At 40.7% G+C, this 17,150-nt stretch overlaps 1 protein-coding gene across 5 annotated transcripts in view; it reads left to right on the top strand.

Moving 5' to 3' along the window:
- The window catches only part of MARCHF3 (membrane associated ring-CH-type finger 3), a 91,589-nt gene extending 76,058 nt beyond the window's left edge, over positions 1–15,531 (top strand). For 4 of the 5 annotated variants that reach the window (XM_054810638.1, XM_054810637.1, XM_054810636.1 and 1 more), the window contains 2 exons: positions 4,088–4,297; positions 8,963–9,332. In XM_054810638.1, the coding sequence (XP_054666613.1) occupies positions 4,088–4,297; positions 8,963–9,121 (369 nt within the window). In that variant the 3' untranslated portion in view covers positions 9,122–9,332. Of the gene's footprint in view, positions 1–4,087; positions 4,298–8,962; positions 9,333–15,179 lie in introns of those variants that run through there. The other variant, XM_054810642.1, reaches the window with a different exon arrangement.
- Positions 15,532–17,150: the final 1,619 nt, after the last annotated feature.

Genomic DNA, 17,150 nt, shown 5'->3' with positions numbered 1-17,150 from the left:
AGATGGTCTGGGTCATTTCAGCAACACCTGCCCCATTTAGCTGGGCTTGGCTGAGCGGAGAGCCCTGCGTGCTGGAGGAGTGCGTGTGGTCCACATGACAGCGGCAGCAGCACCCACTGCCGAAGGGGTGGTATGGACAGCTGGGGGAGCGGAGAGATATCATGCAGCTACAGCCATTAGCTCAGGTTTTGGGGAGTGTTTTGCTTCTGAGCAGACGCCATTTGGAATGTCACTGTGAGGGATGAGGTGGGACCCTGTGTTTCATTGAGGGGCTGGATTCTCAACAGGTGTATATTAGTCTCCAGGCACAGGGTTTCTTTGCTTGTGTCAGTCACGAGCCGATATTGGATTGTGCATCAGGTGCTGTGCTTACCTGTTCTTGAATTCGTGCTTGCTGCCATTGCTAAAGTTGATTCCTGTCTTCATGTCTTGTTACTCTGACTCTCCACCTGTGTATCAGAAACACTGTTCACTTTAAGATAGCACTTGATAAAATAGTGCTTTGCCAGGCAGACCAGCATTTTGCTTCAGACATGACCCTTTTTATGACCTCTTTCTTTTTTTCAAAATAAAAATTATTACTGTGACAGTCTCAATTTATTGCAGAAATAATTGAGCACATTGACACATTTTAATAGGACAGCTTTCAGAGTATCATAGTACAGATCTGACAGTTACATCTGGCCTTACATCTTGTTCTTTGTTAGTAGGGTAGTCCCTACTGTACTACCACACTAATTAACCAACTCAGCACTTTGTTGGGATCGTTCTGTGGGTTTCAGTTTCACAAAAGGATTTGCTGACTTGGCTTTTTAACTATGAAGTAACTTGACAGTGCACATTTCCAGAACAAAAGACTGAAACCTCTAAACTAAACATAATCAGATTTAGAAACAAATGCACTACTTCAGAAGAAAAATACGTGCTGTGACCGAAATCCATACAGCCATTGAAATTACTTATCCATTGTTTTTGACCTCCACTTCAGAACTAGCTAATGAAATTTCTCCAGCTTTTAAGGTTAAACTGTAGAATGGTGGAGGTTTTATTTAAAACTACATATTAGCCTCATCTAACATCTGAATTGCTTATGCTCATATGGATCGGACAAGACATAAGGAGTGTGGGGAGCCATCAGCCTGTGAAGGAGTCTCACACCATTTTTGTCTGCTCAAACTTTCAATCAAATTAGATGGCGCACAGTAAAATGCTTAATTCAAGCGCATTATACTATGTCTTGTGAAAGTCGTAGGGCAGAGATGACAGTACATGCCTTAATGTGTGTGCTTCCTTGCGTTTATGCATTCTTGCTGTTCTTCCTTCTCTCTCAGATAAATAAACAGTATTTCTTGCACTAGCTGAGCTGCATGAAGGCCAAAGAGATCACAACAGACTGCAATTTGAGGATGCAGCCTCCACTAAATGGACTCTGAAATGTGCTTTCTTTACTGCCTAGTTACAGGAGGGACAGTCACCACGTCGCCCTGAGATAAGGAGATACTGGCATTTTAAGAACTGCCCTGGGAAAGTGGTGAACACCTGCAATTCCCACTGAGATCAAGAAGTGCAGGTGCTCTGCAATTCTCTTGCAGATCATGTTTTAAACATAGTTTTCACAAAACCTTTTCACAGTCACCTTTAAAAGCAAAATCTCCACTACTAGGTGCTTTCAGTTCCTCTCATTTTCCTGATGATTTTGCATTACAGGGGTTTGTGGAAATTGAACAAGGTGAAGGTTGCAATCAGTCCTGTCTAAAAGCAACTAAATATAACCTGAAACCGTTATGCACGCACCCTTAGGGATGTTTTTAAGTAAATGGAATGAAAGCTCTAAGGAAAGTGGTGTGAACCTTTCACACATGACTTTATAATGTTCTCTATAAAGTTATAATAAAATACAAAGCTGTTCAAATGTCAATGTATGTCTCCTTATTTTGTACAAACTCTATTAAAGCAAACTCTGCTTGCAGCCTTTTACTGTTCTCTCCCCAATACCGATGGGGTGAGGGGGTGAGCGAGCGGCTGTGTGGGTGCTTAGCTGCTGGTTGGGGTGAACCCACCACACCCAGTGTTCTGGTATGTTAAATAATCTTGAATTTAAGACACTGCTTGAAAAGGAAAAGAAAAAAAAAATTGAATCTCCCTCTTTAACTAGCGTCTGCCCTTAAAGTTTCTTGCTTATAGTAGTATATAGCAGTTGTGAAGCACTTCCCACTTCCTTAGGATTTTAAAAGTATTCAAGCAAATTAAAAGCTTACATCCTGAAAAAAAATGTTTATGAACATATTTTTGTGTTCTCCTAAATTTCTGAGTCATACATGAAAATGGATCTTAGGCTGCTGAGTTACTGTGTTGCAGTTAAAGCTCACAAAATCCTGTGAAGTAGATAATTTATTATTTCCATCTGAGAGATGGCGAGACTGAGGCAAACTTGTCTACTGATTTGTGTCTATTAGTGCCAGATTAGTGACTTTCTGTTCCTGGTTGCACTCAGTTTCTTGACTGTTGTTTTACCCCATACGAAGATGGAGAGATAAATGCTGTATTTGATTTCATGATGTGGGCAAAGTGGATAAAGATGGAGCAGGGTCTGAAAATAATAGAGGGATAAAATACCTAGATGAGAAATATTCATTAGCTTGCACAACACTCTTAGCCTTGTCCTCTCTTGTCAAAATTCTCGAGTCCTGCTGTTACTCTGGGTCATTGCTGTAGCACTGTTATAGGGAAGAAGAAAAGAACCCAAGGTGGCTGGGAATAAAGGGCATTAACTAGTGAAGGGATGAAGTTACCTCCCCAGCCTTAGTTTCTGGAGCTCCTACTGCCATGTATAATATGCTGGGAGGAACGAGCAGGCCAAACAGTTTAAGGATGCATGCGCCTTGTCCACGTCCACTGGCACAGGCTGTGGCTTTGGTTTCTTGTTGCATCGACGACAGATAAAGCAATAGGTCCCTGGAGGAGCGTGACTTTCCTTGCCTTTAGCATGGTCTCCGCAGGAGACCTGGGAGGGACACGCCAGGCTGGGAATCAATAGCCTGCCCTGCACCCAGCTCCGGCCACGCAGGCAGCTGGGGTTATGACAGCTCACTCCACCTCTACTGCCCGTTCCTGGCTTTGACTCTTCTGCTTAGATCGTGGATTCTCTGGGGCAGACACAGTCCTGTGCGGTACGTGATGTGTTTGCCCTCAGTGGCTAGGGTAATATGTACAGCTTCCAGGCTGGTTGGGGTTCCCAGGTGCCACAGTAAGAAATATTTGCTGTCCTTGGTAGTTCTGTGCATACAGTTATATGCTCAAAGAGCAACAAAAATAAAAGGATGCTACAGAGCAGTTTTGACCAAATCCTATGGCTTAACATTGGCAAAAATTGCAGGGCTCGGTAGTCTTCCTGTCAAATATTGACTTGAGTGATAAGGCATTTTTTATTAAAAGGTCTCAGTGTACAGTTGTAGGCTGAACTTCTTTCACCTCTGCTGTCTAAAATACTGTTTATAGAAACATGGGTGTGTGGGCTTGATAGCTGTTCAATCGACCTTCGCTTCAGCAGTTGACTTTCAGGCATGCTTTTTTTGCAAGATTAATATCCTCTCAATAAAAGTAACCTTGTGTGCATTCAACTCTGCTTGCATGCAGATATCTGAAAGCAAGTTGAAAATGGCTTTGCCAATATTACAAACAATGTAAAATAAAAAAAAAAATCTTGAAATAGCATACAAATTATTAACAAGCATTTTCTTCATTCTCAAGTTGTCACAAGACTGTGGGTTCCATTCACATTAAGAAGGGAGTTTCTCAGACAGTTCAGGAGCCAAATGCCAGGGGCTGCAATATGCAAAACACTTCCCCTTCTCAAGGCAGCTTTTGCTATAGCTGAATAAACGATGCGGTAGGTACACATGACTAGAGGTGTGCGTCAGCAGCAGCAAGGTGGAGAAGCTCTGGTGGGAGCTCTCAAGGGACAGCCAAAGCCAACTCCATGTTCCCTCCTCAAAGGGGCAGGTCAGCATTTTGCAAGGCAGCAGCTCATCTTGGGTAAAACGTCCTCCCTGTGCTGACACTTGCTTTGTCTGCATTTTGCCTGCAGTGGCTGAAGAACCCTGGCCCCCAGCATGAGAAACGGACTCTTTTTGGAGACATGGTGTGCTTCTTGTTTATCACTCCACTGGCGACCATCTCTGGCTGGTTGTGTCTACGAGGAGCCGTGGACCATCTGCACTTTAGTAGTAGGCTAGAAGCTGTTGGCCTCATTGCACTCACTGTCGCACTCTTCACTATTTACCTCTTTTGGACCCTAGTAAGTACTGGTTTTCTATTCAACTCATGGGAATAAGGGAGAGAACAAATCAAAAAATAAATTGCACAGAGTGCTGTAGAGTGGGTAGACCATTTTACAAAGCATTGCTTATATTTACCTTCTGTACTGATAAATTTAAGTTACAGCTGCAAGAAAAAGAAACCTCTTGGTTCCACACCATTCAAGTTCGCTGGAAAAACAGAAAAACAGTTTGTCTTTGGGGTCAGTAATTCCCAGATTCCAAATACCAGAGGGGATAGCAAGAGGGAGACAAGGAAGTAACATAGAGGAGTTCAAGACAGATGCAACAGGAGGGAGTTTCATCACAGATAATGTGCAAAAGATGGAGGCACTGTGCACAAAAAAACTTTAGGTGAACAACCTGGCTGCCACAAAGGATTCAGATTTTATTCTAATCCAACATCAGGCCAGTGTTACAATTCAAAAGCCTTGGATGTGAGTGCATCCCATGCTTTCCCCATTCCTTGCGCTCATGGCACTGTGAGAAGTCCACCACAGAACACACCTTACATCCAGGTCTGTAGAAATGTAGCTGCCTTTGCAGTGCAGATTAAATCGCTGCCTTATTCCCATGCTGTACCCAGGTGTGCTGTCACTTGTATGCCAATCCATCCTAAAAGCCACTTGTTTTGTGCCAGGTTATTAAACTGAGATCAGGTCCTGGCCCCAGCGCACCAGCAAACAGTTGGCCCAGCAGAAAAATAAGGGAACGCAGAGAAAAGCTGACAAAATAAGTGTTTATCAAGCCATGGTCTAGCAGTTCACTGAAAACCCCAGGTTACAGTTGAGTTTGACATTTCACACCTCTTGCCTGGGGGGGGAAGGAGTACAGAACAGCAGATGCAGACAGGGAGCATTCACACTAGCAGAGTAATGCTTGTGCAATGGGGTACGGCTGTGCTACTGTGATTGGAAAAGCTCATCTGAGCCTGTGCTGCCCTGAGTGGGGGCAAGACCACCCTGCCTGCGGTTCCGTCACAGCCACTAATCCCACAAGACCAGCGCCCAGCTCTTCCTCCTCAGTGGGTACAGACACATGCTATGTGGCTGACCTCTTCCAGTAGTTTTTGATCTGCAGAGGTGGCACTTCAAGAACTGCATTAGTAGTGCTAGCCCAAGCAAGAAACCCCTGAGCTGAGCCCAGAGTAAACTTGAAAGGGGAGGTGGGGGAAACACAAAAACCTCCCACTAACTAGTTCCAAGAAAGCTATGAAAGGTAACATCTCATTTACTTCATTCAGCGGTGAAACCCTGTCACATCCATGAGGACTGCAGGCTAATTTTAGCAGTGCACAACAGTAGGGAAAGCTCAGAGTTTTGCCTCAGCCTCCTGCAGTTTTTCTTTTTGATGTTTCTGCTTTCATTTTCTGTGAAGCAGCAGCACTCCACTTTGACAGGATGGCCATTTACTCCAGCAGTGAGGTGGCATTTGTCTTTCCTGAAGTACTGTGTGTTGACATGTCAAGCAAAGGTTGTTGAAATTTTCTTTTTGTGTGCCTATCTTAGAAACCAAATGCTGTCCGATTTACTTAATATATATAATTCACAAGCACCAAAATGGTTGAAAGTTGGAAAGGCTAGTCTGGCTAAGTAGTTGGATTTAATCACCTGTGACACATGGACATATCTGACCTTGCTCGATAAGACTTCTGCAGCATCTCAACTGTAATCCCTTATATTGTCTGTTGCATTTGCATTGTAAGTGACAAAAATCTCTTTTATTCACTTTATAACTTTTACCCCTTCAAAAGCATACAGAGAAATGTGTTATTGGCACTTGGAGAATATGGTGATAGTGAGCCTGATGTAAATGCATACCTTGTTTGATTTAATTGAAATACAGTATGTCTAATATCCAGAGTTGTGGAAGATGTAATTCCACTCTAATCTGTTCAGACCAGCAGGAGGTGGATGGACTAATGAAGCACTGTGTTCATCAGGGAAGGGCAAGGCAGGAAGCCTTTCAGGGCACAGTAAGCAGTGTGTTCAGCATGGTGTTAATTCAGTGGGCAGAGCAGAGGGGGATGTTGGGAAGGACTCTCAGGCTTTCTTCACAGTACAGAAGGCGCCCTGATTGCCCTCACAGCATTAGTACTGGATGGAAGAGTTTTGAGGAGGTTTAAGTATATCTGCAGATTAAGTCAACAGGCTTGAGTGACAACATTTTTGCACACTTTCTCAGAGGGCAGATTTGCACAATCAAGGCCGAGATCTAAAACAACTACTTTACAAATGGCACTGAGCACCCTACATGTGGAAAACATGCTCACTCTCTGCTCAGCAGCCTGAGACCCATCAGTCATGCAGGAAAGCCCCAGTCTACACTTGCCTTGGGGAGGCTCCATGCTCCCCTTGCCATGCAGCGAGGAATGGACCCATTTGCAGAAGTGCTGACACCATTGAGTGCTTCAGCAATACCTGCCCTTTAATTTTCAGAAATGGGAGAATCTTGTACTGCTTACTTAGTTATGGCTGTACAGGGAAGACAGTGAGTGCTGTAGGGTAAATTACACACAACGTATGATACAGTGCTCCTTTAGGTCCTGGGAAAATTAAAAAAACCTAAAGCTTCATTTTACTTCCAATAAATCAGTTTATTTTCTCTGGAGGCAATAGCTAGCATATAGATTATTTACACACCACAGTTACCCCAGTGAGCAGAGAACAGGAGAGATGCTGTTTTTAGCATCCAAAAGCTATTTTATCCCTTCCCCTAAAACAGCCAAGTTCTACATAAAATGCAGTTGCTCTTCCTCTGCATTTAATCACTGTTACTGATGTACACACACAAAAAGCCTGCTACTCCCAAGGAGAATGCTTCAAACAAAAAGGAGACTGCTATTTAAACTAAGAATTCAGGGCCACGCTGCTTTCTCTTGCATACAGGTAATCTTGACTGCTGTAAGATAATGTAGCAGGTTGGAGCACAACAGGATTTGGCCTTATAGCTTCCAGTATGACATAACTGCTGGTTTAAAACACAGGCTAGCCCAAATTAATTCAGAATAAGTTAGAAAGATAGACACCCCCTTGTTATCCTACTGAAGAGGCAAACAAAGGAGTTTAGCGGGCCAAGGACCAGTGTAAATCTGGCCTTTGTTCTGCATCTCAAGAGTTTTGCACCCAGTGTAACAGCTTAGGGTGAGTAACTGGCTCTGCTGAAATTCAGTAGCTGACATCACTTGGAAACTGCCTCCAGGCAGTTTACCCATTGTAAACAAGCTGTCAAACTTACCTAGGATATCGATATCCTGTGAAAATGCCTTAAACAAACAAGCAGTTAAAGCCTGGCTTAACAATGCAGCCATTCCTCAAAGAATCTCATGTCATGCTACTTGAAAATTCAACCTAAACTCTAGCTCACTCCTCTGAAGCTGGCACTGCATTTTGCATGGCCTTCATCTTTGCAGGTGGTTTGTTTTGTTTTCCTCCTCCCTCTACCACATGATTTTTGCTGATACTGCAGTGCCTTTTTGAAAGAGATTTTTCATATTCTTACATATATGATGTTCCACAGAAACAAAGATGCAGACTGCTTTACCTTCAGAGGAAGCAGGGGAGATTAAAAGGTGGGGAATCAATTCATCTGTTCCAAGAGCTCTTTGGTAGTGAACAAAAGCTCTGTAGGTTTCTCTCATTAACAGCGGACAACTGTATAAAGATCTAGTAAAAAAATGAGAAAGTCTTTTTTTGTCCCTAGTAGGATTTTATAGAAAGGTAAATAATTTATTTAGTTAAAAGCACCCTTTTTGCAATAAGTAAAGGGTTATGAAAGATACATTCATAAGCATGTATATTACTTCATATCCCACCGTACCTCACTGACAGCCAGGCTGTCATTGCTGTAGCCCCTTTTGACAGCCGCATGCACAGCCACTTCTCTACAGAGTCAGCAGCATCTTCCACCCACCTGTGCAAACCAAGTGTGTTGACTGTCACTAAAATAAGCAGTAAACTATTTTAAAAAAATATAGGGCCAAGCTATCTTGTATATCCACAGCAGGCAGTCATTCCTCTTTCACTATTAGCAAAACCACACTAAGGTTGAAATTGGATAGTTGATAATAACAAAAATTCAAAGACAATCTAAATTGAGATACGCACATGTATGGCAGATGGCTCACACTCACCTTATTGCATCTGTGCAAACTTGAATTCAATGTGTTCAGCAGTAATGCATTAGAAGGTAGATTATATGACCCTGTCAGTGTTTGCACACAGTTTAGCTACCTGCAAAACCTTCACCATCCAGCCAATTACATTATTTGTCAGTTTAACAACTTGCAGCATGATAGTACCCCAAACTCTTTCTCATTGTAAGTGGCTGCCAATAATTCTACTTTTTGGGAAAGAAAGAGGCAGGATATCTGATTTCTCTTGTTATAAAAAAGGGAATGAGAGGTAGGCAATAGCAGGAAGTAGGACACAGGCTGTTTTTTTTCTCTGCTGTAGCAACCTGGGGAACAAGCTGTCTACATGGTAGGGCTCATCATTGCCTGCCACTTTTTGCTCAATTTTATCCTGCCCAATTAGGCTGCTTACCAGCTTTTTGTTCCACTTGAAGCCATTTCCCCCCAAACGTCAGCTGATTCCTTGGAGGACTGCACTGACTCTAAACACCGTGCTTCTCTCGTCTCTCCCCAGGTATCCTTTAGGTATCACTGTAGATTATACAACGAATGGCGTCGGACCAATCAGCATGTGGTACTCCTAATCCCAAAGTCTGCCAACGTCCCCTCCAACCGGCAGTCCCTGCTGGGTCTGCAGTCCCTCAAAAGGAACTCAAAGGAGACAATCGTTTAATTGGGGCAGTTCTACACAGGGGCCATGCACTAAAAATATTTTCCTCAAACTCACTGGGGTCAGGCACCATCCAGAACTCAGGAGTGTGCTATTCTGATTTACAAACTCTTGCAGAATAATAAATCACTGTTTGGATTCAGATCATGGCTGCTGCAATCATATGATATTTGCTAAGCTGCCAAATTTGTTTATTACCAGATACCATATGGAATTCTACAAACACGTGTTAATACTTGCATCATCAAGTGATGCAAACTTTTTTGTTGTTTAAAATATTAAACTATTATAATTAACAATGCAAAACAGGTTTAAAAAGTACTTTGTTTTTATCATTTCCTGATCCTACAGTATTATTTCCTTAGGTAGCTGCACAGTAACCAATGCTGGTTTTTCTTTCCTAAAGAACAGCAACAGCATTCTCCCAGTTGATTTTATATGAAGGTCCTTTACACCAATATTTTAGATTATTAAAATTTGTGTGCAGTGAGTTCTACAAATTGGCATATTATTTAAATGCTATAAAGAGGTTAGAAAATTATCTTCTCTTTTTCCTATATGGCAGGGAAGTTCCAATTGGAAGGTTCTTCAGTAATAAATTTAGCACATGCAAAAAAATGACACAAATTGCAATAACCTTCCTACTCAAAAGTATTCTAGTACACAGCATTCAGGAAAACAATTGTACTTTTCCCACTCAGAAGCAACAAATTAGGCACCACATTCTGCGCTGAAGTGCACATTCTGCTGTTATGAATTCAAACTTAGCGAGGTTACTCTGCATTTACACGAAGATGAGTTTAACCCTAGTTGTAAGACTTATTTTTGTAAGGAAAACTCTGCATACATAATAAATGAGATCATTAAACATGTTTTAGGGAAGCAGGAATATGTCTTGCAATAAAATTACCATTATTTTAAAGCTGCAGAATTTTCAGCTTGACAAGTAGATTTAGCAGGGTGTATCTAAACCCTGACCTTTCATTGTAGCACTGAGACCAAGGCTCTTTTTAAAAAATGTAATACATGGCCTACTATGGTGATCAAACTGAATTTGGAGTGTAAAGACTAGAGTATTCCTCAGTGGCATTATCTATTTCCCCTTGGTTTTATGCCAAATTCATTCAGCAATTCTTCACTCTCAGAAGAGACACACACTTAAGTGAAGAGACTTGCTTTATAGAACTACACAAAATTTCATTAACAAATGCTGTTAGAATTAGAAATGGATACATAGCCCCTTTGAATAGATGATTTTTTTAGAAATGTGCAATGCTACCATGTGCTTTGTTTTCCAAACTCTGCAGAAACTGAAAAAGGAACACATAACAAGAAGGCTAATAATTTATAATTCAGATAGTTCAAGGTATTATGGGTGTTTACCATCAGACAAGAGCTTGTTTGATGTTGTCTGTGCTCTATGGGAGAAAAAGCTTAGTACACAAAACCAAATCTGTTAGCTTCTTTATTGTGTCTTTGGACCAGTTTAGATGTAGTCATGTTATTTAACAATATTATTTGTAACTGTCAATTTCATGGGGATATAGGAATCAACTACCTATGTAAAGCAATAACGGCCTCATTCAGACATAAAGCTAATTTCACAGCAAGCCAAGATGTATAAGAAAATAATGAACCTGCAGATCTGTACTCATTAATCTGACAGCAAGGTCAGGGGGTGGTTGGATGTTTCTTAATGTTTCGCTTCCGGAGAAAACTATACAAGATTCAGAAGACATGGACGTCACAAACTCTGTGATGGCCTAAAGCCTGTAGTGCTTTTTTTAAAACCCTCTTCCTTAATGGAACTGTCTGGATGGAAGACTGAACATGCATATAAGCAGAGAGGTTAAAGGAAAACCTGCTAGTCAGGGGCTCAGAAATAAAGCAAGTCTAGCTGGATCAGGACACTGTCAGTGTTTTAGTGCCTACACATTTTCTTTAGGTAAGCTTTCATCAGAATTTTATTGCTACTGCTGCTTCTTTGGGAGATAACCCAAAGAGTTGGCCCACGAAAGAAGTGTTAGTCTTAAGTACTATTCTTGCTTTTGTTTCATGAAACAAAACAATTAGGATGATATGGAATAAAGTAGCAACTAGGAAAACAATTATGCAGATCGAGCTGCAAGGTATATAATACAGCATGCTGATCTGCATAGTGACTTGGCCCAGCTTTTCTGTGTTATTTCAGATTTCATTTTTTGTTTAAAGGCAGCTTAATTTATCTGAAAGGCATATTGAAGCAGCCAGAAAGTATGGTCCAGTTTAGCAAATACATTACTACTCTAGTTTCTCTGCTTGATACACAAGTACAGCAAAACCGACTAGTGAAATCACTAGCAATAGTCTCACGTGCATTTTCTTGAGGGAAAAAATTGCCAGTAAAGATCCAGTCACACACTTAGCCTTTCGCATTAAACCCATGGAAAAAAGCTTACTTCATATTCTTTCCTTGTTTTTCCTAAAACATAAGAACAGGAAGGTGTGTGATAGTAATTCTTATTCCCACTTCTGTTCTGAACTAAAGACTCACAGACAGAAGGATCCTCCTGACAAATATTGCTTTTTCTTGTACTAGTTGAGGCTGTTGTTGCCACGCCAAATCCAAAATTCAGTTAACAATTTTAAAACTGCATCATTACAGCAAATATTCTACAACAGCGACAGTACTCATTTTCAACTGAATAGATGTGAAAGACAAAATTAACTATAGCAGTAGCTACAGCTACCGAAGCTCCTGGCAGTACAATGACATCTTTGTTAAACTATCCCTAAAGAGTTCCCAGTTAGAGAAAAATAAAAGTTAACTAATGAAAAGATGAGGAGGTCTTTTTTTTTTTTTTTTTTTAAATAATGACACTGAATTTCCTTCTCAGCAACATTATGCTTTCTTCTCATGCAGCTGGCCTTGCCATTTACATTCCTTTTCCATGTAGGAAGTTACATAGAAGGAGCAGCATTCAAATCAGTATTTTGAGCTGCAAGCGATAAAAGCAGCAGCAACATAAGCCACCCCAAAAAACACCTTAAAAGCTGAGGGTATAATACAGTTTTGTTCCTTCCTTTCAACACCCTGCTTGCTGATGATAGAGATTACCATCCTAAGTGTATAGAGTTAAACCCATACGAAGTCCACCACAATTCAGTATTAATGATGAGTGCAATGCAAAATGAGGAAGTTTTACTCCTTCTACATAGCCTTTTCCCTGCAAGACTAGTCTATCACATTACATAAAACAACAAACAAGACAGAGTAAGGTTAAGTGGGGGTATTTGACAAAGTGACAATGCTGAAAAGGTATGAGATTCAACAGCAGGAAGCTATGCAAGTGCTCACTTCCTATTGTAGTGAGGAGAATAAAACAGAGGAAGCAGCAGTATAAACCACTGAGGAAGAAGGGGGGAAAGCATGTTCAATGGATAGAAGAAATTGAAATAGAAGGATGTAACTGAAGATATAGAAATACCATAGTCATCTGTTCAACTGGAAGGAAGTCATGGCATAAGTAGCATTAAAGATACTTCAGGTTTTTCAGGGTTTTTTGGTGAAATTTGGTGGGGTTTTTACCTCATTTACTCAACTGTATAGTTCTGCCAGACTGAGACTTCAAACTGTCATTTACATTTCACTAATTAAAAACAGCTTTGCATCAGTTTCACAGTAGGAGGTCACACAGGGCAGCATGACAGCTCAGTACATGAAGAGAATCAGGGCCAACTGGCCTGGGCAACTGGCCTTTGATGCGATGGGTACCATCAGAAAGAGATATGAAAAGCTACTGGGAGAAAAACTCAGCACTAAGAGAGCTAAAAAAAGCTCTCCCTTTCAAATGAAGGTAATTTTTAAAAAAAACTTGTTAATAATTAAGCTTTCTGTCTGTTATTGTTTGGGAGACCAAGCTCCATTTAACACACAGCTGGTTAATTAAACAAGCATTTTCCTTGCAAGCAGAATTGAGTATTGCCTATTTACTGCCAAATACTGGTTTGACTATTCAAAAAGTATCTTTAAAAACTATTAGACAATACAAAATGTACAGCAGAGGCCCCTAGCTTTATAAATACCTAGGACACCCATAAAAGAAGCAAGCTACAGTATGGGTATATGGTATGTAACATAACTGATGATGACACCACACAGCATACTAGTTCATTGCTGTTATTCCACATTTCAAATTTAATTTCCACATATGAAAGCTTTTTCAAAAATCAAGAGTTACATCTCTCAATAGCTGCCAAGTTTGTTAGTACTTGTGATTGCTTATAGTTCTTAATTTTTTACTGACTTCTTACACCTCATTGTGGCAATGCTACAAAACATTTTTCTTCCCTTTGATGTTGAAAGGTTGTAGAACCAACTATGATTTTTCTTCAGTTCTATCATAAGTGTACAAAATACTTTCCCAATAAAACTTGTTAAAATACAGAATCAATGTTGACATTCTATCTACAACCTCCCATTACAAACAACAACAAAACACACCACCTTCTGAAACAAAATGCTACAGTTGCAGAGAAAACCAACATTACAGTTTTATTCCGTGACTTACATTATGGAGAAGGTCAGACTTGTTTGCCAATAATCTCTTCTGTTCATAAAATGCAACAGTCAAACCAGCTATGAAAATTCACATCCAAGAGTTAATTGATAACTGTAGGAAAATCCTATCAATCAGCTAAGGTGAAATGTGCCTTTATTGGTGCCACCAAATGGAACTTCTTTCTTCAGGGTTAATCACACAGAGAACAAGTCCTGTATTTACACAAACCAATAAAATGAAACCAGAGGAGAGCAGCAAAGGACTCAGAGCATTAAATACACAATAAACAAAACCTGAGATAAAATAGCTAACTTTTGCCATAATCATATGATGGATTAGTTGAATATTATAAATAATTAAGTGTCCCAGTGTTTCCTTGATGGTAACCAGTAATCATATACCAGGAAAGGCATTCACATCCATCATACATAGCCTCTATTCCCATTATAAAAATCACTAGTTAGTACTAGTTGTCTATTTGGGACAAGACCTTTAAAAGCTTTTATTCTCCATCAAGTACTTACATTCTTTGCCTGGAGAAAAATACTTCAGAGGCAATTACCATGTAGCCATTTCTGCAAAAGTAGCAGGTTTGGGGTTTTTTTTTGTTTGTTTGGGTTTTTTGGTTTTGTTTTTGTTTTCCTACTAGAAGTACCTATACTGCTTACAGTGCAGTATGAATATAAAAGGCACTGTTTCACGTATTTGGAGTTTCCCCATAAAACACCCTTTTCACTCCAGAAACTCTCAAATTAGTATCAAAATGATACACTGTAAGACAGTTAAATTTCCCCGTGAAATTTTAAGACCATTAAAATTATTTTACAGAAGCAGACGAATGAATAACTAACATCTATTGAACAGAAAAGGTATTTATATTATTTAGATATTAATTTCTCTTTCTATATTTTGCTGTCTGCTTGGGCAAATATGATGTAGGTATATGCAGCAGGGATAAAAAAGTCAGAGGCATAAGACAATTTGTAGCACAGAGCTACAATTGGCTACACCATGTAAATTACTTGTACCACAGGACTACAGTTGATTACACTGGGGTTTATTAATGAACTTGTCTACTATAAACAAAGAATGCAGTTTACAGGTTTGCTGCTTTTGCTGTGAACAGACCCAAACCCCAAATTTCTATAGAAACAGGACCAGCTGACAGGAATGCATACCTTACCTCAAGAGAGTTCATCATACAATACTAGCACTGTACAAGTTGAACCACTTGTTTTCTAAGAAGATCCTTATTCTGGTTTTCACAGGAATGAATATATTTGAGCGTATACATTTCTGGTAAAGTGTTTTTCTGGTTGCCAGTGTAACCGTGGAATAGGGGCCGTGAAACAGAAACTATAGAATCAGGTTGAGATAATTAGTTTGTAACCAAGGTAATAGGTAATGAAGCTAACTGACCATGGCAAGGTACAATGCTGCTATGTTCCATGTACAGTCCCTACCAAACTGAACAATAGGTTTGGAGATATTAAACTTATGAAGTAAGTTGCTATGGACAGGTGCACCTACAATAAGGATACTGCGCATGCCTGCAAGAAGAGGGTCACCCAGCAGACACGGACCACTGACGACCACCAGAGACCCTTGAGGACCACCGACTCAAATCACTGAGCATGCGTGACGGGGAGGAGAATATGGAAATGGATTCTAAGAAATGATTATCATAGGACTGCCCTTTCTGAGAAAAATGATGAATATGTATGTTTTGATCCTACATAACCTGTGTGTTGGTGATCACGTGGCATGCACGTTGGGTGGAGCTATCCCCTGTGCACCCAGCGCTGCAATAAAGAATGCCTGCCTTTTAACACTACATTGGTGTTACGAGGTTTATTCCCAGATTTTGGTGACACCAGCAGTAATTACTAAACAATTTTCACCTGCCAGGATGATACAATTTGTATGTCTTGTCAAGTGTTATCAGTATCAGATAGTGATAATCTGTATCTGTCACCCACTCCCCAGAAAGGACCTAAAGTAATCTTTATATATTACTGTAACAGTAGTAATAAAAGACCTACCAAAATTTTGATCACAAGTTGAACACAGCTACAGAGCTAACTAGGATATTGTTTGCTTCTCCTCTGGCTCACCTCCAGAAAACATGAACACATTCAACATAACATTGCATATAGCCCAGTAGCTCATTTTTCAGTGGTCAGATACCTTTACCAAATCCATCGATACTGTGCCTTCTGTCACCCAGGCTGGTGTAGATTATGGCAGTAACCACAACAGCTGAGGTAATGTATTTTGAATGCAGTTCCAAACTAAAAGGAGCAAGATCTCTTCTAGACATTGTGTGGCAGACCAGAAAAAAATAGTATTGCCATAAAAATTGGCATTTGCTGCATACAGTGGCACAACGCATACCCCTGCACGAGCTTAAGGCTGGTGTTTTTCAGTGCAGCAATGAAAGGTACACCCTACCTTGCAGTAATCAAAATGCACTTCTGGACTTGAATGTGGGAAGATGGGAAAGAGGTATGAGAACAGAAGCTGTTCTGTTCAATAAAGCAGAAACTTTCAAGTGTCATTATGGAACTCTCAGGGAAGTGTAGGAAGTTTTGGGTTGGGTTTTTTTTAAATATTTGAATAGTAAGATCTCCACCTGGTGATAGGATGTTTCACTCTAAAAGGTTAGAGTGGACACACGCATGCATGCACTCCCCAGAAGGGTCATTTATGTTTCCCACTCTATGCTAGTTTACAGAAAAAAACAGCAAAATAATTTTTCTAAAATCAGCATTTCTCCCATTGTCATCCATCAGAAGAGTGCTGATTTACCAGAATATTCACAAGAATCATGTAAAAGTTCTCTCTATAGAGAAAAAATAGTCTTTATAGTTTCAAGTATGTCCTGGCTTTGGCTAGGATAGAGTTAATTTTCACCAGAAGCTGGGACAGGACACAGCCAGGACAGGTAACCCGAACTAGTCAAAGGGGGTATTCCATACCACGTGACGTCATGCTCAATATAAAAAGGGGGCTAGTCGGGGAGGGGCGGTGCAACTCCAGGGCACGTGGCTCGGGGAGGGTCCGGCTTCGGGACGGGTCTGAGCGTGTGGTCTGAGTTGTACGGTCGTTGGGTGAGAAACTGCATTGTGTATCACCAGTTTTGTGTATTCTGTTATCAGTACTGTTGTTATTTCCCTCTCCCTTTGCTGTCCCAGTAAACTGTCCTTATCTCAACCCACAGCTTTGCCTTTGTCTTCCCATTCTCCTCCCCAGCCCGCGGGGGGTGGGGGGATGGGGGTGTGAGCGAGCGGGCCGCCTGGTGCTCAGCCACCCGGTGGGGATGAACCACGACAAAGCAGCAGCTCCTAGCTACACAATTAGGTAAGACAGTTACAAGCACTGTTCATCCTCGTGGAAAAAAAAAAAAACAAAACAGGCTCTACAAAAGCTATAACCAAGAATGCTTGATTATAGTGGCAGGTTCCTGCTATGAATTAATAATTAGGTACCCA

The sequence above is a fragment of the Grus americana genome, chromosome Z (genome assembly GCF_028858705.1).
Source record: "Grus americana isolate bGruAme1 chromosome Z, bGruAme1.mat, whole genome shotgun sequence".
Lineage (NCBI taxonomy): Eukaryota > Metazoa > Chordata > Aves > Gruiformes > Gruidae > Grus > Grus americana.
The sequence above is the reverse complement of the archived record's forward strand: the minus strand, read 5'-3'. Positions and strand labels throughout refer to the sequence as shown.